The sequence below is a fragment of the Protopterus annectens genome, chromosome 2.part1, assembly GCF_019279795.1.
Source record: "Protopterus annectens isolate FY-2018-M chromosome 2.part1, PAN1.0, whole genome shotgun sequence".
Lineage (NCBI taxonomy): Eukaryota > Metazoa > Chordata > Ceratodontiformes > Protopteridae > Protopterus > Protopterus annectens.
Window position 1 is genome coordinate 1,732,953,951 of NC_056729.1, and position 24,639 is coordinate 1,732,978,589.

Genomic DNA, 24,639 nt, shown 5'->3' on the forward strand with positions numbered 1-24,639 from the left:
TAGGCATGTGGTTTAAGTTAGAGGGGGTTAGTTGATTTGCTAGGGATTGGATTGTTTCAGTGAAAAAGTTATTAAAGGCGCTAGCTATTGTCTCTGGGAAGCTATGGGTGTAGTTAGCCGGGGTTGGGGTGGTGGAGTGACCTGGACAAAGTAATTGATTTAAGCCTGCCCAGAACTTCTGAGGGTTGTTGTGGTGTTTTTGTAGGAGATTTTGGTAGAAGTTTTTTTATCCAGTAAAATAGATTTTTTTGTATCATTCCTGAGTTGATGATATTTTAGATGGTCAAGTGGGGCTTTGGTTTTTCTCCAGCTGGCCCAGGCTCTGTTTCTAGTTTTGATTTTAGCTTCGGTATCTTTTGTGAGCCATGGTGCTGTATTTGATCTAGTTTTTATTGTACGTGCTGGAGCATGGGAATCAAGGATACTTAGGAATTGTATTAAAGTGATCTGTGGCCTCCTCTAATGTTAGATTTTTTAGTTTAACCAGATTAAAAGCAGTACAATAACTATATAATTTTCCAATAATCTGACAGTATAATTTTCACTTAAATAACTTTAAGACATTAATTTATAACATTTTATATTGTAGAACATATGGTGATTTTGCATCTTAAAGGGTGCATACATCTGTAAAATAATCTGTATTAACAAAAATCATCAAAACATCTGTAAAAAGGGAAATGCATTTTGGACTTAATTGGAAAAATGTCTGATACTGTATCATTAAAATCTGATGATGGTTTCCATTCAATATGACTGTCAGGTATTACTTCCATCATTAATTGGCAAGAATCTTTCCTCTTATAAGTTTACCACTGGTTTGCCAACCTTCTTCTGAAGTAGGTTTGATTACTTTTGGATGTTTATTTCTTGAAACTTAATATTTATTCCTTTCATACTTTTCTCTGAATTTGCTACATCTTTAAGGGTAAGTGTCCCAAAAAGTGTTTAAGATGACTCATTTTAAAGAAGGATACATACAAATGTGTGTACTTTTCATGGACTCTGCTTATAAATGGAATGTTTTTAGCTAAGATTTGATAATTTGGAGGTCAGCCTTGTACAATGATGTCTACTTCAGAAACAGGATAAAAAAATATAGTATATGAATGACAGACTTGAAGAAGAATATTGAACTGAATTTCTTCTTAAGCAAAATACCTTGCTTTTTAATAAAGTTGAAGACTAACAAAATCAGGATAAATAGTTTAAGGATTTATGGACTGCCTCAGAAAAAATGTAAGGTGACAGTATGATTCCTTTATAACCACAAGGAATCCAAAAGTATTTGCTTTGCAAGAGCGACAACTATATAGGAATGGGAAACCCACAAATCCCTTGAAGATTTAATTCAACCCAAGTTCTCCTCTTAGATGCATCATTGTTAAAATCCTCTGTGTTTTAGTAAAGGAATTGAAATGGTGATTAGATATGACTGGAGCAGTTGTCCTGCTGAAGTTGCAAATAACATTTAAAATTAAATGAGGACTTTGGATTCAGCGTGATGATACAAGAAAATATTTCTGGCCTGTTTTTCAAAGTAGTATAACAAAAGAATATTACGATCCTTGAGATCTGAAGACATGTCTATTTGTAGTATTTTTGGGAAACAAAACTGAATGTCACTTGTGTTACAAAGTATTATCTGCAAAAATGTATTCAGCAGCATACAAGAAAATGTATTTTGTGACTGGAAAGTATTTCTTTTTTTTTGCCTAAATTAGCACACACACATGCAGTTCACAAGGGATGGTTTTCTTTTTTGGTGAGTAACTCTTTTAAACATATACTTCCATCCTGTTACTCTGGACAGACCATTCAAAACCTTTGTTCTTGAAATGGGCTATATATTGATTATGAATGCAAGATTTGAGTAAAGGATATTGATAGTTTTAGAAAGTAGGTATGAGAACTTCTCAGTTTTTTCACATGGAAATTTGATCTAAGTGGGCTATATATTCCTTAGGCCACTGCAGAAGGATATGTTTGTGTATGTGTCCTTGGCTGGTGGTAGATATCTGTTTTATGTGTGTGTGTGTGTGTGTGTGTGTGTGTGTGTGTGTGTGTGAGAATCATGAATGATGAGAATGTCGAACCACATATCATCAAATAGGATAACAACGAAGGTAAATGCTGCAGAATAGACCGACATGTAACACAGACACACGACCCATGTATTCTGCAGTACTTCCCTTCGATGTTATGCTATTCAGCGATATGTGATTCGACACTGCTGCTGCTGAATATAACTATAAAAACCTAGTACATTTATGCCTGTTTCTCAACCAGTGATGGATACACTTTTGAAAGTTTGTGTGAATGAAATTGATACACTTCTTATGTCCAGGCATAGACCAGGACACTTTAATTTAAATTTGCAAGAAAAGCAAGCACTGAATGATCTCATTGCTAACAGAAGTATTGTTATAAAATCTGCAGACAAAGGAGGTGCAGTAGTGATGCTAGATTATTCTACATATGTGGAAACTTTGAATAATATCTTGTTAGATGAAACTACTTATACCCGTGTGAACATGAAAAACGTGAGAGAGACTGTCAGTAATGTGAAGAATGATTTGTTTCATCTATTACAGACTAGCATTATTTCTAAGCATTTAAATGATTACTTTAAGATTCCTACTATATCAGGTCTACCTAAGATACATAAATCCTTGGAAAAACCTCCTCTAAGGCAATTAGTAAATGGCTCAGGATGGGTTACAGAAACAATTTCTATATGGCTTAGAAGGACAACTTAGACCTATGGTTAATAAGGCTGTCTCTGTATTAAGAGACTCTTCACATTTGTTTACAACAATTAAGTGAATATATGGAGAGCTTGAATTCAAATACAAGATTTATTCTTGTGACCTTAGATGTAAAGAATCTCTTTACAGTCATTCCTAATAATATAGGGCTAAGGTACGTATATTGTTTTAATGAAAGAGTAGCATATATGGACAAAATGTTGAACGTATATGCAGATTGTTAAGTATTCTACTTGACAACAATGTGTTTGCTTATGAACAGAAGTTTTATTTACAGCGTTGGGGTGTTGCCATGGTCATACCCTGTTCTAACAGCTATACAAACCTGGTTCTAACTGAATGGGAGATGAGATACATTTTGACTGAAGAAAGTCCGTGGCTAGCACATATGAGTTTATATTGTAGATTTGTGGATGATGTCTTTTTTTTTTTTTTGTGGAATAAATATTTAGAGACAACCACCACGTTTTTAAGATTTACTGTGCATTCATCAGTAGATGTTATAGAATTTTTGGATTTTATATTAAAAGTTGATGAAGGGGATAAAATAAGCACTTTGTTATACCATAAGTCATGCTGAAAAAATGCTCTATTGGATAGGGGTAGCATGCACCCCACCATATTTTTAAGAATGTCATGGATAATCAGCTTCTGAGAACTTCCCAACTTTGTTGTAAGGAAAGTGATTTTTTACATCATTTAAATGTAACAGAGAATAATTTGTTAGCACGTGCTTACAAAAGTAGGGAAGTTAGGGAAGCATCGGAAAGGGTTAAGTCCATAAGGGATGGGAAAGGTAGACCTTGGTATTCAAAGAATACTGCAGATTAAGTTAATAAGGGACAGAGAAATATATGTAAGGTTAGGATACTCTTTACTTTTAGTGCTGATTTAAAATATGTAAAGAATATAGTACAAAATAACTGGAAGATATTGTCTGATGACAGGATAAAAAATATAGTAGGTGATATGCCAATCTTCAGCTACAAGAAAAATCGTAGCTTTAAGAGTCTGTTATGTTATAGACCAGGACCTGGTGATAAGAATAACCTAGGTAAATTATATAGTGGCAAATCGGATACATATCCATGTAAAAGATGTAAGGCATGCAGGCATATTAAGACTGATAATGTGTTTGAGCATCCTGTTACTAAAATGATATATAAGTGTTCACACTATGTATGCTGTTCTACTAAAAAATGTGATTTATATAGCAACCTGTTCAGAATGCACTTCTTTTTATGTTGGTAAAACCAGTAGAATGTTAAAGGAACATATTTTACAGCATATGGGTGATATACGGAGAAATGTGCAAATAAGTGCATTAATGCACATTAATGAATTTCCACAGCATGATTTTAAATTTATGGCTTTGGATATTTACACTCCTGCACTTAGAGGTGGTGATATAAAGAATGCCACAGAAGTTAAAGAAACCCACTGGATAGCTGGTTTGAGAGCTGATGTTCCACCAGGCTTAAATGGTTTTATACCGCTAAAACCTATTTTAAAGGCTAGAAAATGTTAATTGGTTAATGGTTTTAATTAATGTAATTGTTTTTTTTAAGTGTATTTATATGCTGACTGATTTTATATTTTTGTATTGATCTGATAAAGGAGGCTTCTCCAAAAGTGTTTATCTGTTTAGTGCTTATTGTTTATTAAATATGTGCTTTGCCGTGGTTGTCTCATTGTTGTTTCTCAAGTATTTTAATGCTTGAATGTGGGATTGTGTCAAAAGCCTTTGCCAAGTTGAGGTATGCTGTGTGCACAGATTTGCCCTTTTCAATGGCCTTGGTCACACTTTCAAAGAAATCCACTAGATTTAACATGCAGGATCTGCCCTTCACAAAGCTGAATTGGGTAGGATCCATGGTTTGGAGGTCACCTATGTCTTTATTTATGAGGTCCATAATGATACGTTCCATGGCCTTACAAATGAAACTGGTGAGATTTAAGGGTCTGTAATTTCCTGGGTCTGTTACTAGGCCACCTTTGTGAAGGGGAATAACAACTGTAGTTGTTCTCCATTCTGCAGGAACAATGCCTGATCTTTAGCCTTTGGGTTCTGCATTTCTCTTTGGTTTATTGTTTTAACTTGGTTACTTAATGTTCTTTGAGTGACCTCTTACAGTGTTGTTACATTATAATGATTTTGGTGTGCATTCTAGTGACAGGTCTCTTCTGAGCTAGGAATGACTGTTTGAAACCATAAAGTGTATGTTTGTGATTGGTCCAGGTGCTAGTTTGTTTGCTTTGAGACTTTTAGTATCTGTATAAAGTCATCACAGTTATGCTACACTGCTCCCTGTGCAGTGGTGGTTAGCAGTGCCCTGTTTGGGTGCAGGTAACTAGAATTTAAATTTTCAATATAAACATACTCGGACATTTTCTCAGGACTTCGTGGTGCAAAGAGCACTTAGTTTGTGCCTTGAGAAGCACCCGCACGAGGTTTTAGTCCTGATTGTAGAGTATATGTATTCTTACAGTAGCCAAGCTATCTGACTGTAAACCCCTCTTGTATCATCCCTTTCTAGCTGACATAATAAAGATCTGTAGCTATGGATATGCATGTTTCTTCCATTGCTGTAGCCAGCTTGGTGGATATGGGCATCCTGAAGCATTGTAGCAGTTGTCTCATGCTTGCACCCAATTTTTACACAAAGTGATACTGTTATGTGACAGATGTAGTTACACAATGTCACTGGAGCCAAGGCTGTTTTATACAAATACTTGTAATACCAAGTACCTTGTCATAAACATAGACATTACACCCACCACACATAGTATGGACCAGGCACATAGACCCACATCTGCTAGAGCCCTTAAATGCAATTTTCCTAAACCACAAAGACCTCCCACATATTGCACTCACAATGCGTACCCTCATCAACCTGAAAAGCATGGTACCAAAAAACACCCACCATGACACATGCAGTGACATCTCACAGTCTCTCAACTTGTAAGCCCGCAAGGCATACCAGTATACAACCCAACAGTTTGGTCATAGGAGTCTACATTGTGAGACACACTGATGGTCCACTTACCAGGCTGAGTAAGGAGAGAGTCATGGTCAGTTGCCTATCAGAGGACAGGACCCAACAGGTCATACACACACACACACACACACACACACACACACACACACACACACACTCACACACACACACACACACACACACACACACACATGACACACAACACACAACACACACACCAGTGAAGTACAAGTACCAGTATGATTCAGTCATAGTCCATGTGGATCTAAACAACCAGTATACGAAGAGAGACATGGTGGAGCTCTCGTACTGTGTGTCCAGGCCAGTATGGGTCAGCACAGAGCAGCATTCTACCTTCTCCAAAGACTATGCCACAATATGAACAGAAAATAATTCATTTTAATAATTGACTTAGTTTTTGGTGTCATTCTAAAGGGGTGCAATATTGTCAGTCTGGAAGGATTTTATTATTTATTTTTTATTTAACATTTGTTTACTGGGAAAGTCTGACTGGGACAGAGCCCATTTTCAGCAGAAGCCAGGGGAGAAATGCTCTAGACGCGTGTCTTTGAGATGTGGGATTAAACCAGAGCACTTGGAGGAAACCCATGTGAATGCAGGGAGGAAATGCAGACTCCGCACAGAAGGCACCCCAGCCAAGAATCAAACCAGAGAATCTTTTGCTGTGAGGTGATAATGCTAACTGCTGCACCACTGTGCTGCAGTGCATTTGGCAGACCATGCTGTTTTGCTAAGGATGGTCTGTGCCTATCCTTTCTGGGCTTGTGAATATCGGCTAAAACCTTGTCCACCCCATAGTGTCTTTTTTAGGGATTGCCAACCTGTTACACTTTCCATCATAGCATGGCATATTAGGGTAAACTCACTAGGAACATTACAACTGCTAACCCAGGAATTCATTAAAGGGCTTAAAGGTCCTGCTCCCACAGTGTGGTATTTTGTGATTCAGAGACATGTTTGCTGCAGTGAGGAAAACTGTTACTATCGGCTAATTACTGTGTCTGAATTGTAGTTACTACCGTTACATACAGACTTTGGTTGTGTAGGCATTGGCATTCCCCCAGTCACTTCCACACACATACCACAGTCCCTGTACAAATCCCGGACTAGTCTGTCTTCCGCGTCCCCACCCCACCCCACTGCTTATAAGAGTTTACGTGCCGGTATGACTCCACTGTAGTTTCAGTGGTGGCTAGGGGTTTACCCACCCACCCCCAATCCCCATACTGCTGTCAGTGCCGTTATTGCACTTACCTATACAGTAATCCATGTTGTCTAATGTTCCCCCCAAGCCCCATACTGCTGTTGGTGCTCATGTCATTTAACGAAAAACGAAAAACACTGGATGCACTCAAATAATACCAATAAACCACGAACAGAGTGCAGGAAGCCAAAGAAAACTAGGAAACTTCTGTATGTCCTTTTAGAAGTGTTTTTAATGAATATAACGAACTGCACAGACCATCACATAAACGCAATTCCAACAACACAGTTTCTAAGCGTTTTCATCCAAACCAATTGGACTTCATCAGACATTAAACAAACATTAAATAGATCTATATATAGTAGTTTGACTAACCCAATGACCAATGAAACTTGCCCTAAACTTTTGAATTAAGCAAATCAGAAAAACGGCCTCATTAATATTAAAATAAGGTAAAATATGATACACATAATCATTACCTTGAAAATTAATAAAAACCTGTCCCTAATTGAATACACAAACATGTATATATATAAATTTAATAAATATTATGTTAAAAAACTATAACAATGTAAAATAAAGTGCTTGTGCTAAACTAACAAAATGTTCCTATGTCTATCTGTAGCAAGGTTCCTCCCTCTGCTGTCAAAAACCTGTATTGCATGTATATATCTAAAATACACTAAAAAACATATATATATAAATGCAAAAAATACTATTGTTACTAATAAAGTGCTTGTGCAATAATCATTATAAAGTGCTTAATACTGAATGTTCTTCCTACTGTAAATAAATAAATATATAAATGGATAAAAATGGATAAAACATAAACACCCCACACTATTTAAAAATATTGCAATTATATTTTATTTGCCTTTATTTTTAACAAAGAAACTATACTTAGATAATCATTTAACCCTGGTTTTTTACCTGCTTCCAGGTGTACCTGCCACCACAATTCCTTACTCTCCAAAATCTCTTCCCAAATTCCACCCCTTACATCTTTTCTAACTTGTTGTAGAATGAAGAAATAAAATTTACATCCTTTGCATTCTTTACTATGTTTGAATAATGCACTTGTCTCTTTTCCTTTTTGAATGTCATATACGTGTTCGTATATTCTTTTCTTTAACTCTCTTTCAGTTTTTCCTACGTAATATGACGAACACTTGTCACAAGTTGCCAGGTAGACCACACCTTTTGCGTCACAGTTGTAATAACCTTTACTTTTAATTAAGATATTTCTACTTCCTATAAACATTTCACTCTTGTTACAAACATAAGGACATTGATTGCACCGACCACATCTAAAAGTTCCAACTTTTTTCATATCATTCTTCCTATAATCCATACCTTTATTACTTTTTTCTAACATATTCTTTATACTTCTGGAATTTCTGTATATGATTTTAGGCTTAAAACTATTTATTTCTTCTATCTCTGTTAGGGCAGCGAATTTATCCCACTCTTTATTTAGAACATTTCCTAATCCAAGATTTCGTATATTATATTCTACAATAAGATTCCTATGGTACTGTTCTTCAACGGTCCCCTTATTACTGGTTTCTTCACATAGTGTTTTAAATTCACTCATACCCATAATGGGTTTAAATCTCCCTGCCCTACCCTTTTCCACTTCCCTTCTTATGTTAGTTACAAATGTTTCTGGATAACCTCTTTCTAAAAACATCTTGTTTAGTTTATTACACTCAATTACAAAATCGTCATCCAGGCTAGTCATCCTTGATCCCCTCACAAACTGCCCTTTTACTATATTGCTCATGTAATTTACCTTTAGAGTAATCCCTGGTGTCTAGTGTTCCCCCACACCCCCCTGATTCCCTTAATGAAGTCAGTGCATTTATGGCTTTTTAATGTAGAGTAATCCCAGTTGTGTATTGACTCCCCCCTAACCCTCGATCTGCATAATATGGTCAGTTTTGTAGTTTTTACACAGCCTTCTGTCTGGGTTCTCTATAATGAAGTGGTGGGCCCAGCCATTCTGATCTACACAGCTAAGTAATTTCTTGAATCACTTGACATGTAGAGGCCTTCCTGGAGAAGGTTCTGGGGTTGAGAGCACATGGCTAATTAGCATATGTCGCATTAGTATTCCACATAGACAGAGCGTCATCCCTGGGGCTAATTAGTATATGTCTCATTAGTATTCAGCATGGACAGAGAGTCATCCCTGTGGCTAATTAGCATATGTCTCATTAGTATTCAGCATGGACAGAGAGTCATCCCTGCATAATGTTGCACGTGTTCATGCTAGAGCACCGTGCAGCACCATCTAAGGTTGTTCTTCTTTCGGCTTTTCCTGGTTAGGGGTCGCTACAGCGGAACTCTGGTCTGCTAATGATTGGCAGTAGATTTTTACAGTGCTGACATGCCAGCCCGATGCCCAACCATCAATGAAGGCACACCCATTCACATATGTCTTTCGAATGCCACTCGACCACGGGGAGGACATGCAGACTCCACACAGCAGGCGCTCCAGCCAAGAATCATACTGGAGAACCTCTTGCTGTGAGGGGACGCTACCGCTGCACCACCGCGGCACCATCTAAGGGCCATTACTAAATACCAAAAGGACACATTGCAGTACCTTTATGAATGCCCCCATAAGTGAAATAAAGCAAGCAAATACAAATACTTTAGACAGGCAATCTAATATAAATTTAATAAAGTGAGAAAGTATGATTAAGCAAGCTGATTTAAAGTATTCATAGAAGTATTTAGAAATACTATTTGTATATGTACAAGTAGTGAGGTTGATAAATTTTATAGTGAATAGACAGGTAAAACTGGAACAATATTTTTAGGAGAACAATTGTACAATTTAGATATTTCTGTTTTTTTTGTTGAGGGCCATGGTATGCTTTGTATCTAGGTGTGCTCCCACCAACTCCAGTAGATGGGACATTGGTTTAACATCTCATTCAAAGGTCTCTTCCTTAGGAGTAAAGAAGTATCCCCAGCATGTGGGAATGGACTCACCACCCTTCCTTATCCCCCCCCCCCAGTATGTTGCACTTCATTGTCATTATTAGATGGTAACCCAGACACCTTATACGGGGGTAGAACCCACAGCCTTCTGTACTTCTGAACATCAAAGACAAGTATAGAACCTGCTGAACCACTAATATCAGTATTAGGTTACTTTGATGGCAGCAAGATAACAAAGGCTATCACATGCACCAACACTGTAATCTTAGAGCTGTAAGGCTGCAAGGGAAAGAAAGCAAACTGAAACCTGTTACCTTTTGTTCAAGTGTCCTTAAAGAGAAAAAGTAATCGTAAATAGATAAAGTATGCCTGGCAGGAATTTGAACATTTGTATAATTTTCTTATTGCTTAGATGCTATGGAAGCTAATAGAATTGTGGCTTGTGAATGCTTTTTTCATTACTTACGGGGTATTATAGGTTTCATCTACAGATTTACCATAAACCACTTGTTCTAATGATAAAGCATGGATTACTTTTATGTAGATCAGCTTCTGATCAGACAGGTGCTTTAATGTTAATGTGGTGCAGGTTCTTGGGAAACAGCTAGTGGAGGCTGATTCGCTCTCCCAAAATCCTTTGGAAAATGAAAAGGCATCAGGGCTTGATGATTTCAACTCAAATATTCAGGCTGTCATGTCAAATAGACAAGTGTGGCCAGACAGGCTGGACAACAACAGGATAGCAGCTAAGAATGATGCAGGCCTTCAGGCTATTATTGGCTACATCTGGAATGGATCACCTACAAGATAGGCTGCACAGCTAACCTGTCTCTTACATGGATAATCTACAGTAAGACGACATCTGTTTGAGCTGCATGACCTTTTAACATACCTAAGCAGAGTGGAGATCCCAGCTTTGGCAAGCAGATTTAGTATATCCATTAGGGCTGTACACAATTAACGGGTGTAGAGAAGGAATCAAGATACAGGTACCGTGGCTGAGCTTCAGTGGTGTCGCTTGGACTGTGGCAATATGCCACTTCTGCACTGAAAATTAATAGACTGGGAGGGGAGGAAAGAGCCACTGATAGGGTCATATGTTGTTACCAGGCTAATGGCAACTAGGGCCCTTAAAATGCTAGTTGTGCACCCCAAACCCATTTGGATCCTGAGTGTCATGGTAATCGATGCAGGGAAAATGTACATCTTCCCATCCAGTTGTCAAGGTTTCATTTGAATAGGGTCAGGCATGAAGTCTGTTTTACATGAATGGTGAGCCTATTCCAGTGGGGGTCCTTTGGGAGACGTATCAAACTCAACAACATGTTCTGATTATGTCACAAGCCAAGCTCAGATCCTTGGATCTAGTGTTTCTAGTTTGCCTTTACTGAAAGGTCCTTGCAAAAGACTGCTGCAGATTTGTGTAAGCTGAAATATTATTCCAGAGATATCTAAAATGGCCATTATATCAATAGTGACTAACCAATAAGTTTTGTTGTGCTATGGGGAACTCTGGTTGAGCTTTTTGCTGACAGTAAAGAGAAAGTTGACCGTTTTGCCACTCTTTTCTCAAAATGATATATTCTGCCCAGTTAAATGGGGTTTAAACATAATAGTCAAGATTTCCTCATAACCTGCACCTACAGGTGATTGTGCAAGCAGGCTTGTTGGCTGTAATTGGGCAGTCAACCTGCACTGAGGAAATAGTCAGGAGTGGCACCATTTACCATTGGCAGTTCAAAACTGGGTTGGAATGATACTAGTTACTTAAAATATGAAATTATGAAAAATCAGATTGGCAGAGGCACCAGAAGGTCTAGTTGAAGACTAACTTTGAAGGAGCAAATCTGAAGGTTTAGGTCACAGGCTGCAGATTCTTAAGCTAAGTACAGCTGGGTTAGCCTCGCATCTGATGGGCTCACCATTGCCGCTTCCCTGCCTGACCGCACTGCCAGCTGGACAAAGAAAATAGTGTTCATTGTAGTTGGTGTGAGTTTGTTGATGAGATGGGTGTGAGGAATGGACAAGCAGAAGATTCGTGGCCATTTATTTGGGGAATGTAAGAGACAGTTGGGCTAATAAGGTGAACAACCAAAAACGTGCATAGAAATAGCTTGTATCTTATATAACAACAGCTACTATAAAGTAAAATACTCATGGATAGTAAATGATGTGCTCTCTTATAACAGATTATCTTCACTGAGAGAGAAAGCCCTCACGGGTTTGTACCATAAACCAGTTAATTACATTCACATTTTAGACCATTTGTAATGTTGAATCATTGTTTATCAAAACTGAAACCACATCCCTTAATCCATCCTATCATTCTGATTTCTAGCTGCTTATAAAACACCAATGCTTCTCACATGGTCTGCTTGAAACAGATAGTGATCTGAATGATTGCTGTGATATGTATTAATTTAAACTGAGGAAAAAGAACTCAGTTAATTTTGAATTTTAGAACATGCGCCAACTTGAAATGCAACATTGATATGGGGAGGAACAGTGATTGTTTAAATGTAGATACAAAACCGGATACGTTTATTATATGTCGTGTCTGCACATGAATTTGCCTTTGGAGAAAAGACCCTTTTGGCAAAGCAGAGTCTTGATTATCCTAATATTCAGGTGTGAAGCAGACGGTCAGTTTCCTGATGTAAAATTCGATAATTTGGAAGTCATAAAGCCTGGCTTCAGCAAGCTAGTGAGCTGGTAAAAGGTAAGATAATAAATAATAAAGGGGAAGATATGAGCCAACAGAAAGAAACACCTTTTTTCTTCATTTTTAACTTTGTGAACTTGGAAGCTTGAAGAATGTGTAACTTGAGGTACTGGCATGGTCTCATTACCTTGCTCTGATTACGTATTTGAAGTGCTGCATTTTTGACAACCTTTAAATTCTTGAGTCTGTGTTATTTATTTTTTAATTTGATTTAGCCTTTGTTTATCCTAGATCTGTAGTCTACTTTGAGAAATTGTTGTTTTCCCATAATGTGCGTTGCAGTTTTTAAGTAATTGTCTCTTTGTTGCTGTAATTCATTCAGGTATTACTATCTCCTTTGTTATGTGTGAAATATACCATGTAAAATAAATTTAGATTTTTTTTTACTAAGTTATTTTAGCATATATTTTTTATTTATTTATTTATTTTACATTTGTTTACCGGGTTAGTCCAACTGGATACATATCCCTTTTCAGCAGAGACCCGGGGAGAAAAGCTCCACAGTACAAAGGTTTTGAGTTACATTTCAACAATTACAAAATAACATGGTAAGGTAATCAAAATGTTTAAACATAACAGTTACAAGAAAGTTCAAGGAAAAAAGAAAAACATATTCATAATTGAGACAAGGTATAGGTTTGCATTACATAGTACAGTTTTGGATATTATTACTAATGTATTTTACTTACAGGTGCAGATGTGGTCGACTGGTTGTACACCCATGTACAAGGGTTTAAAGACCGTCGAGATGCACGGAAGTATGCTAGCAGCATGCTAAAACATGGCTACCTCAGACACACTGTGAATAAAATCACTTTCTCAGAACAGTGCTACTATGTTTTTGGGGATCTCTGTGGCAGTAAGTGCAGTTTTTTGTGTGTGTCCATCATTGCAGTACATAATGTGTACTGCTTCTGATTTATTTTTTTATCCTTTGTTGACTGTGTTAGTTCCGCCAGACTAGTGGCCTCTTTTCAGGGGAGACCGAAGGTGGTATTCATACTGACTAGGGTAAATAGTTTGGTGATATATCCTTAAAGGATCTAACTCCATCCCAACTGTTGAGACATCGTAAGGGTAGTTTGCAGTTTTCTTCCACAGAATACAATTCGCTGAAGGTCTTTAGTAAACCAAGGCATCCATAGGGTGCCTGCAGTCTGTAGCATGAAGTGTTTCATTGTATATTAACATTCTTTGTGTTCCATTTCAGCTGTCTTCAGCAGATAGTAGAAAGAACAGTAGTGGAGAACAGCATACCTTGTACGAAGCAGTAACATGCTGAAAAGAGAAATAAGTATAGCAGATATGCTTTTCACTTATTTGATGACAGCCAATATGTTTTTCCACCCTTTCCTCCACAGCACCCTAGGCTTCCTCTGGTACCTTTTAAATTGGTCCTAGTAAAGTTATTTATTATCACTATGAAGGAAATAGTGTTGAGCCTAAACTTGGCGAAAAGGTTGGAGGATGATGATCTCGGGTGATGGGTATGGACATCTTGAGTGTGAACCCTTGTTCCCCGAGTCTGCAGTGTGACTTACAGCTGTGTTACCTGCTTTTCCCACATCATGCCCAGTGAATATATGTGGCAATCACTTGAAAACTGCTTTGTGCCCACATTTGGTTTCTGTTGCCTTCATTTTTACACATAGTTGTCATGTTCATTAGGAAACTGTAGTTTTTACCATCTTATTTCCATTTTAAATTCAAATGAAGTGAATAAAGAAATGAAGTCATTAGTTATCATGACAGAAACTATGCAAATTGTTTTTCATGTGAAAACTGTAGTTACCAGAACTACATCTTGCTGTTATATAGTTTGGGCCTGCAAAACAACTCTGAAGGTACGTTTGAAAAAATAAATTAAGTATCTGGGTTTTACTGCATTTTATTTTCGTTTTTTTTTTCAGCCTTAACCAACTTGAAAAAAAGGCAAAGTCTATTAATTTTCATTCATTCATTTACAGCTAATTTCAGTGGGGAGAAAGTCCATCATTTTGCTGGTGTATATAATTACTGTCCTGCCCCTTAAAGCATATATTTTCATTGTTTTTTGCCATAAGTTCATTAGTCTATTTTATCTGTCTACCAGTCTACCTCTCTCTCTCTGCCTATCTAGCTATCTATTTACCATGAAAGTCTGACTGGGCTATAACCCCCTTTTCAGCAGAGGCCTGGGGAGAAAAGCTGCAAAACTGAATCAATTTTACAAACAGGTGAAACATTATATGGATATATGTGTGTGTGTGCGTGTATATATATATATATATATATATATATATATATATATATATATATATATATATATCCACATACACGAACACACTTTCTTCTTCTTTCAGATTTTCCCGGGTAGGGGTTACTACAGTGGAACAACAGTCTGCAGAATGACTGGCAGTGCAGTTTTACAGAGTCAAGTTGCCAGCCTGGTTCCCAGCCTTCCACAGAAGGCACACACATGCAAACATTCACACTTGGGGCTAATGTAGAGTGTCCAATCCACCTACAGCATGTCTTTGGGAAGTGGGAGGAAACTGGAGCACCTGGAGGAAACACAACTGCAGAGAGGACATGCAGACTCCTCACAAAAGGCACCCCAGGCGAGAATCGAACTGGAAGATCCTCTTGCTGTGAGGCAGCAACACTAACCGCTGCACTGCAGTGGCCACCCATATAAGAACACACTATATTTCATTTATATTTTTTATATTTGTTGACGGGATATTCTGACTGGGCACTTCAACTCCTTTTCATTTGATGCCCAGGAGCAAAACTCCACATGGCAGTAAAATGAGAGCTATAAACAAGAAATGTCAGTCTTGATAAGAATCGGAATACACAGGTACATACATGATATAACATTCCTATGTGTATTTACATGTATACAAACAAATGACAGTCATAGTAAAAACTAGAGTATACAAGTCACATATATGACATAACATTCCATTGAGCATGTGCATATTTAGGTTAAAGTTATATGTATATTAGTTCAGGTTAATACTTGTGTAATATAAAACAAACGTATATTGCATATGTTTCTTCCAGTGTGACATTTAGAAGGAGGTGTATCCTTACTACCTGAAAGCACTTAGGAGAGTATGATACTAGATTTTTTCAAGGGGTGGGCAATGACAGATCCAAGCTTGTCTTAGATATTGTTTGAGATCAGCTTTAAAAGTGTGTGTTTCCTTTGTCTCTTTGGGGAAGGGGATCAATTTCCAAACCTTGGAGAAGTAACTTGAGTAGAGTACATCACCTGCTGTATTTTTAGACTTTCTAACACTGAGTAAATATTTATTTTGCAAGCAAAAATTTCTACTTGGGTTATACTGCTGTATTAGTTCTTTAAAGGCTGGTCATTTCTATTGGTTTCGTATGAAGGTATGTACGATTAGGAGCTGAGATTGGTGAAGGATATTTGGTAGTTCTATCTGATTTAGCAGTTTGAGGGGTTCGCAATGTCAGGTACAGTTTGAAGAACTAGCGACAAATTTAGCAGTTTTGTTATAGCATTTATCAAGCTTACATCTGTGGAGTACTGTTAGGTTTGTAAAAAATTGAGAGGAATACATAAGAGTGGGCAGGAGGTTGTTTTATGCAACTTTTTTTTTTTTTCAGGTTTTATCTGCGAGGTAAGGTTTTGTCCTCTACAGAAGGTCGAGGTTTTGGTGTGTCTGTTTAATTACTATTTGGATATGGGGGTGGGTTGAATTTCATATTCTCCTCTGTTATAACTCCCAGACGTTTCGTGTGTGAGATGAGTTTGATCGTGGTGGTGTTTGATGATATAATATTAATCTGATGTTTGCTTTGTGAGATTTAGAGGTGAAAAGAAACAGCTTAGTTTTTTTTGGGGGGGGGGATTTAGAAGCAACTTTGAATTACCTAGCCAGGTTTGGATGGATGAGAAGGCTTCTAGGGTCATTTCCTGTAGTTTGTGCATAATGGAGGCAGAGCGGTTTAAGGTGGAATCATCAGCATTTTGTAACAAAGTAGCTTATGTGGTTGCTGAGTGAACATTTATGAAAATGTTAAATAAAAGTGGCCCTAATACAGATCCCCATGCTTCACCAGCTGTGGCAAGCAGGAAAGGGCAGTAGTCGCTTTGCCACTTGACAGCTTTATATTTGTCTGATAAGTAACTTTTAAACCATTAAATCCAGAAAAGAGTGCAGCGAGCCAAAACAGGAAACCCAAACAATAATTTCCACTCGATTTATTGACAACAAGACTATAAAACATTAATAAATGAAGGTGAAATTTATCTTGAGAGTAGGAAGAGATGGATTAGAAGTAAGGGTTTTTATTGTTGTGATACTAAAGGAGTGGTATACCTTGTGATATGTCAAAAATGTCAATCATTTTACGTAGGCAAAACGGAAAGAACATTAAGAAAAAGAATATACGAACATACCTACGATATTTCCAAAGCAAAAGACACTAACGCACTTTACAAACATCCCAGAGTTTGTGTAGGATATCATTTTCATTTTTTTGTATTGGAACAAATTAGGCAAGATATCAGAGGGGGTTCCTGGGAGGAAATTTTAGAAAGTAAAGAATTATGGTGGCAAGTTACCCTAGATGCGGGGAAAAAAACAGGTCTTAATATAGCAATAACCCACGCCTGGGTGTGGGTAATGCTGGATTTACCCACGGTTGGCGTGGTTTGGTCCCGAGGGTGAAGCCCGAGGGACCAAACAAAGACAACCGTGGGTAAATCCAGCATTACCCACACCCAGAAGTGGTTATTGTTATTACAATGACATTATTTAAGAAAAGAAATAATTACTTTTCTTAAATAATGGCATTGTATAATGCCTCTTTGCTGCCCTTCCGCAGCTGTCTGGTGTTCCGCGGCAGTTCTGATGTAATGCGCATGCCTACGCAGTACATCAGCGCTGTGGGCATAAAAAATGGAGAACGCAAGATCTCCGTTGCTTTTTACTGTCTCGCTATGTTAAATGGGTTTAACATAGCGAGACAGCTTTAAAATAAGCAACGGAGATCTCCGTTGCTTATTTTAAAGTTGTCTCGCTATGTTAAACTCATTTAACATAGCGAGACAGGTTTAAAAAAAAAGCAACGGAGATCGCAAGATCTCCGTTGCTTTTTACACACTGTGTCGCTATGTTAAAGGAGTTTAACATAGCGAGACAGCTTTACAAAAAGCAACGGAGATCTGCGTTGCTTTTTTTAAACCTGTGTCGCTATGTTAAACTCTTTTAATATAGCGAGACAGTGTTTTATACTAACGGAAAAAGTCCGGGCGACCGGACCTTTTTCCATTAGTATATTGAGGGATTTACAACGGGCACGCTGGTTGGGCTGGCCAATCAGCGTGCACGTTTTAGAGGAGGCATTGTATAATGATTTTTTAACAATATTACCATTATTAAAATTAAGAGCTAGCAGAATTTAATGGTAATTATGAATTCCTACACTAGAGGGAGCCAGCCATTATGAGATTTTATATGCAGTTTTTATTCATGCATTTTCATATTTATTTGATGTTTTTATGTATTTATTTATTTATAAATGGAAGGTAACATATGAATGTTTTTTTATATTTAATATTTTTTAAAATAATTTCATTAAATTGATAAGTACTGAGTAGTAAGGAAATATATTAAATTTTGATTCATGAATATTTATGAGCCCAGAGAGTATATTGGTTTGCCCATTTAAATGTTTTGTTAACATTTTATTGGTTAATTGATTTTAATTTGGATATATAAGGGATGAATGGCATTCATTTTGATGTATCTGATGCAGTCCGAGTATTGAGGACGAAAACGCGTATTTGCTGTGTTTTTCAAAAGCGTTAATGTTTTATAGTCTTGTTGTCAATAAATCGAGTGGAAATTAATTTTTGGGTTTCCTGTTTTGGCTCACTGCACTCTTTTTCTGGATTTATTGGTGAATTTGGAGTGCTTTCACTTGGTTTCAAACTTTTAAACCATGAGAGGGAGGTGAGAGAGAGAGAGAGATGGACCCAGAGAAGATATTTTTGTAATAGTAGTTGATGTCAGACCACGTTGAACACTTCATACAAGCCAAAAAATAGTGAAGAAGAGCAGGTTGCCAAAGTTTCTCTTATTATTTATTTGGAAATTGTAGTAAGACAGTGGTGGGGCTGTGATTCACTCTGAAGCCATGTTTTGTAGGGGAGGGAAGGTAATTTTCAATAAGATAGTTTAGTAGCTGAATTTGTATACATTGTCAAGGATTTGGGATATGGATGGTAGTATACCATTTGGATTGCAATTAGCGTACTCTTTAGAAGGGCCTTCTTTGTGAAGTGGCACGTTATATGGTTCTTTCCAGATAGTGGGAATATGGTATTCTTATTAAAAGGGTTAGGCGGTAGCATTGACAGCCAATTTGTAAATATTGTGATGGGAGACTGTCTATGGCTAAGGTAGTGATTTTTCAATTTGAGGAATTTTTTTACTAATTTGGTGGAATTCATAACCGAGGTATTGGATTGTGTAAAGTGATTATTAAATTCTTCAGTTGTTTTATCTGGGGATTGTTCTGTGAATGGGTATCCTTGCGAGTTTTTGTCTGGGTTTAATACATTAGAGGTGGAATCCCAGAAGCATTTAGATTTATTTTGATGAGATTCACGCATGCTGCAATACTGATTTATTTTGTCTGATTTTACACTATGTTTTGTTATAGTTATTTATTTTATTTTATTTTATTTTCCATTTGTTGACCGGCAAAGTCTGACTGGATACATGTCCATTTTCAACAGAGGCCCGGGGAGAAAAGCTCCAAAGGTAGTTACAAGAATAAGCATATAACAAAAATATACAATTAAATTTACAAGCTCAGTAGAGACATTTGAGTTATACAGTCAAAGACGTAAGATATAGCACACTTAATAAAAATACATTACATAGTATAAATACACAGGTATCCCAAAAATGTAGTCAGGCATAGAGCAAGAGCTTAGCCAATGTTTATTAAGATACTGCTTGAGACGTTTCTTAAATTGTGTTAGGGTCGTCTCTCGAGTGATGTCATCAGGCAGTGAGTTCCAAGTTTTACCAACAGAACTGGCAAACAGAGAGTCACCCAACATGTTTTTGGATTTAACAGTTTGGACTACCAATCTATTAGATGAGCAAAGTGGTCTAAAGCTACTGTGGGGGTAGATAATGTCTGTAAGAGCAGGAATATTGTCTGGTTGGTTATGTACTTTGTGAGCCATTATTAGTTGGTTGTACTTTAATAGACTAGGCAACTCTAGGCAGCCCAGATAGCTTAGGTGCTTACAGTGATGTGTTCTGTAAGGCATACCAGTGGCAAATCTAGCTATGTGGTTATAACAGGTGGAGAGTTTATTAAGATCATATTTGTTTAAGTTAGTAAGTAGAGGGGAGGCATAGAAAAGGGTAGAGAGTAAATGAGAACGGGTTATGGCTATTCTAGCAGGTGGGGTAAGAAAAGGTTTAATCCTATATAATGTACCAAGTTTTTTGTGAATGGTTTTAATCGTTTGGTTGACAAATTTATCAAATTTGAGACTGTAATCTACCAAAACTCCAAGAAGTTTTGTGCACTCATCGGGAGATATTATAGTACCATTATTTGATTTTATAGAGAAGGGTAAAACAGAGGACCTTTGGGTGGGAGAGAAAAGTAGGAGGAGCAGGGTAAACCGTCTGTTTCCAGTCGAAAATCCTTTATTAAGTACACAGACTCCAGTGAAAATCCTTTAAGTACATTTTCGACAGAAAACAGATTGTTTACTCTGCTTAGATTACTTTTGAATACTTAGTAATTCTGTATAATATTTCAAATTATATATTTTTTATTATCTTTTTACTTAGGATGAGTTTAAGTTTACTACTTCTGCTACCATTATCTGATCTGATTAATATACAGTGATTAGCTGGATATATATGGATTTAAAATCTTTCACGCAGAGAAGTTTGTTAAACTGTTTTGATTGGTAACATATAAGGACACCCTACAGAGGTTTGGATGCTTGTCCTAACACCCCAGTGGGATATAGTCGAGTCTTCTCAGCCTTCACCACACTTCCCTGTCTACTGTTGAATCCCAATGTTGTCCAGAGGATCTCTGATCTCTGACTGCCCCTCAGCAGAGGTGAGCTGGCTTTGGTGAACTGGCTTCAAGATGTTCGCACCTCTCACCTCTGCCAGTCTTTTGACACCTGGGTTGTTGTTCACACTCTGTTTATTATACAAGATTATGTATTTATGCATTTGTGTTCCATGTGTGCCCTACTGCAGTATCTCAAACCCACCCAGGTTGGGGGCTTCACCCCCACACCCACCAACTATATGTAAAAATTCCAAGAGTGCACTACTGTGGGGAAAAGGGCAGACAGAGAAGTGGTGGCCAACTAGTTACTTTCCCAGTCGATGAGATGAACATTCACTGAATGAACTTTTGATGGATAGGGTGCAGTGTTCAGACATTCAATGAAAGTTCCATTCAGTGGCTGAACAGAGACCCATTTTAGATTAGTCCGGAATTCTATAAATATGCAATAGACTCTTTAAATCAGCGATGTCTCTGTCAAGTTTGTAGTGCACTAGTCAGTGTCGATATTACTTGGAATCTTCTCTGTAAGCATCATGTAAATCAATCTATCCATCTATTGATAGATATATTCTGCAGGTGGTCAAGCAAAAAAGGAAAATATTGTTTGTCTCACAGTAAAATAGTAAATGCAGTTGGAAATAACCTGTGCTAACTGTAATGCAAATTGTGAATAGCGGTCTTTTAAGATTATGTATTCATGCATTTATGTTCTTAGAGGTGCTTATTTGTTTATGCATTCTCATTCTAATAGATATGGCTGCCTTGAACCTTAATGATGGTTCAAGCGGAACGTCAGATCATGATATCCTTGCACCTCTTCCTCATCCTGCCTCACCCTGGCCTTTGGGCCAGAATTATCCATATCAGTACCCACTGCCGCCTCCCTGTTACCCACCAGGATACCAGGAGCCCGGCTTCAGCTATGGAAGTGGTAGTGCTGGGAGCCAGCAAAGTGAAGGTAAGCACATCAGCAGGAAACTGTTGTGGGAGATGACTTGGGTTCGCAACTGTAATTGTATTTTCTGTGCTGTGTTGTCGTGCTGGTGTTACTCTGTCCATGCTGAATTTCTAAAAGTGTTTTCTTTTCTTTTTGTTGGCGTGCATGGGTTGGTATTATTGAGAGTTGCATTAAAACTATCATTCATGCTTTGATTCTCTAGTTTAAGTCACGAGTGGCAGGCAGGGGGTTGATATTTGGTAATTAAACTTCAGCAGCTGTCCTACAAATGAGAGGCAGAGAGGTAGTGGTATATTACAAATTATGTAATTAATTACTATAAGCTGACAAGAAAGTACAGTCCCAAAAACTAAATCTTTAAATGTAATAAAAATGTATGCAAAAATTTTTAACAGATAAACCATTTTTTAGTTAGGGATCATAATTAAATATTCAGTGCAGTAACTTTGTTTAATTTTAGACTGGTAATTCCTGTAGCAGTTAAGTTGGCAAGACTCATCTGCTGAACATTATTCTTTATTTTTAAGTTTTATGGCAACTTTGTTCATTAGAATCAGCAAAAGTAGAACTGAGATTTCTTGTTTGGTATATATTAATATTTTTTGCACTGTGGATGACATCAACTTGTATATTTCAAAACATAAGAAAGCCAGGAAAAATATAACGTTCAACTGATTGTTCAGGATAATGAAAAACAATCAAAGCCAGAGAAATACTGGAGCAATAAATTCGCAGAGAATCTTTTTTGCCATTTCCTAGCTTTTTGCCACTTTATCTTATGTAGTCTTGATCACATGAGCATTCTTACAACTTTTTCTAGCAGTATCTGGTACAAAAAATGTCAACACCGGTAATGAGTTTGCCACAGAATGGCAGATCTGTTTTGTAATGTGGTAAAATTGACAGAAAATAGGCCAATTGATGAGAAGCAGGTGCATTGATAAGAGGTGGAAAGGTCATCTCAGCGCCTCAAGATTCAGAGATGGGAACAATGCCATCTCATAATTTTTTAATGGATGTGTGTTTGGAGACAGAAAGTTGGATACTATTTAATGCTGGATACTACAGAAATTGTTTCAATTTTTAAAAGTAGTGATGGGGGATCCATTTTGGGGGAAACTGTTAAGCTAGACAGATAAGTGGCAGTTCACACCTTTGAAAGGATATGGAAGTTTATGGACTGTTTAAGTAGAATCCATTAAACACAGCCATGAGGCATCACACTCTGAAATGACTTGAGGGCCTGATGAGATTGACAATATTTGTTTAATGGCCGGTGATAAAATAAAGTTCAGTGAAACACATTTGCAGGTGATTACTAGGCTAGCAATGTTGGAGTGCCTTTATGAGCCTAGCCATGCTTCACAATTTGGGAATTAAACCCTCCAACTTGTGTCTGTGAGGCAGACACACTAACCATTATGCCAACCCCTGTTCCAGATTATAGGCTCATAGGTGGTTACTCGGCTATTGACCCTAAGGTTTTTATAAGCCTAGCCATGTGTATCCAGTATAACACTAGAGAAACCCAATATAAAGGATCTTGCCTAAACTCAAGATCTTAGTTAACACTGACTGCCCATATCTAGGAGGGTCATAGGTCAAATCCCCCAGCAGGAATTTATGGTTTCCCATCCACTCATTCAGGTTACATTTACACATGGTCATAGAGGGGCTTTGTTTGATGTGAATTGGTAGCCTATTCCAGAGGAGTGGCAATCTGTGAGAGACATATCTGTCTCTCCAGCAGGTCCTAGTTATGTCACAGGCCAGGTTAAGGTCCCTGGAGCAGGTGACCCTTGTCCACTTTGACTTGTGGATGTGCAGCATTTCCACTGGTTTGGATCCAGTGTTGCTCTGTAGGCCAAGCACAAGTATATTCTAGGTAGTTGTATGCTACTGAGTATAGTGACAGTGACTTTAGTCTGTTAGTGTATGACTTGTGCTGGAGACCCTGAATTTTCTTGGTTAGAAATCTCTGAGGTCTCTCAAGTTGCTGCAGGTGCCTGGTAAGGTACATACCAAAAGGAGCATCATACTCAATGACTGGCCTGATGAGGATCGAGGATATAGATGTTATGACCTCTTTTGCTCTTGAGGCAATGCCTTTGCTAATAAGGTGTGCAACATAGAATGCCTTCCTTACCGCAGCAGACACATGGTGGTCAAAGTCTGGGCTACAGTCAACTTGCCTTCCCGAGACTGTCACTACTGAGTTGTTACTTAGGGTATTAGTATTTATATGATAGCCTGCAGGGATATCGTTTTTGCAAAAGGGATGTTAATGCATTTTTTAGCATAGAGTTTGAGTCCCCTGGCTTTGGGACCAATCATTGGTTTGTGTAAGTCCCTTTTGAAGTATATTGAAATTGTTTGGGGATTCAGTGATTGCTGCAGTTGTCAGCAAACTTAGCCACAACCCCTCTGTTTTGGCCTGAACTTCTCAGAAGTATATTTCAAATAATAGGGGGCCCAACACTGATTCCTGTGGAACCCCACTGGTGACAGGTCAGCTGGCTGAGGTAAAGTCCCCAACTTTGACTGAGTGTGATCTGTCAGTGAGCCAGTTAGCAACCTGCCTGACAACATAAGGGTTGATATTCAACTGGGTGAGTTTATCAATAATGCGTCAATGTGTGATTGTGTCGAAGGCCTTGACTAAGTCAAGGTAGGCTGTATGTACACATTTGCCTTTATTTATGGCTCTGGTGACATTTTTGAAGAAATCCACCAGGTTTAACAGGCATAACCTGCCTTTGACAAAACCAAACTGTGTCGGATCAAGGGTTTGGAGATCACCTATATCCTTCTTTATAAGGTCCATGATGATTTGTTCCATGGCCTTACAGATAAGGCTGGTTAAGCTTATGGGTCTGTAGTTCTTAGGGTTTGTTGCTGTACCCGCTTTATGAAGGGAGGGGTGAAGGTTGCTG

At 37.7% G+C, this 24,639-nt stretch overlaps 1 protein-coding gene across 3 annotated transcripts in view; it reads left to right on the plus strand.

The window, feature by feature from the left end:
* Positions 1-24,639, plus strand: part of DVL1 (dishevelled segment polarity protein 1) — a 2,262,785-nt gene that overhangs the window by 2,151,743 nt on the left and 86,403 nt on the right. For all 3 annotated transcript variants that reach the window (XM_044063185.1, XM_044063186.1, XM_044063187.1), the window contains 2 exons: positions 13,355-13,522; positions 21,500-21,706. In XM_044063185.1, the coding sequence (XP_043919120.1) occupies positions 13,355-13,522; positions 21,500-21,706 (375 nt within the window). The remainder of the gene's footprint in view (positions 1-13,354; positions 13,523-21,499; positions 21,707-24,639) is intronic.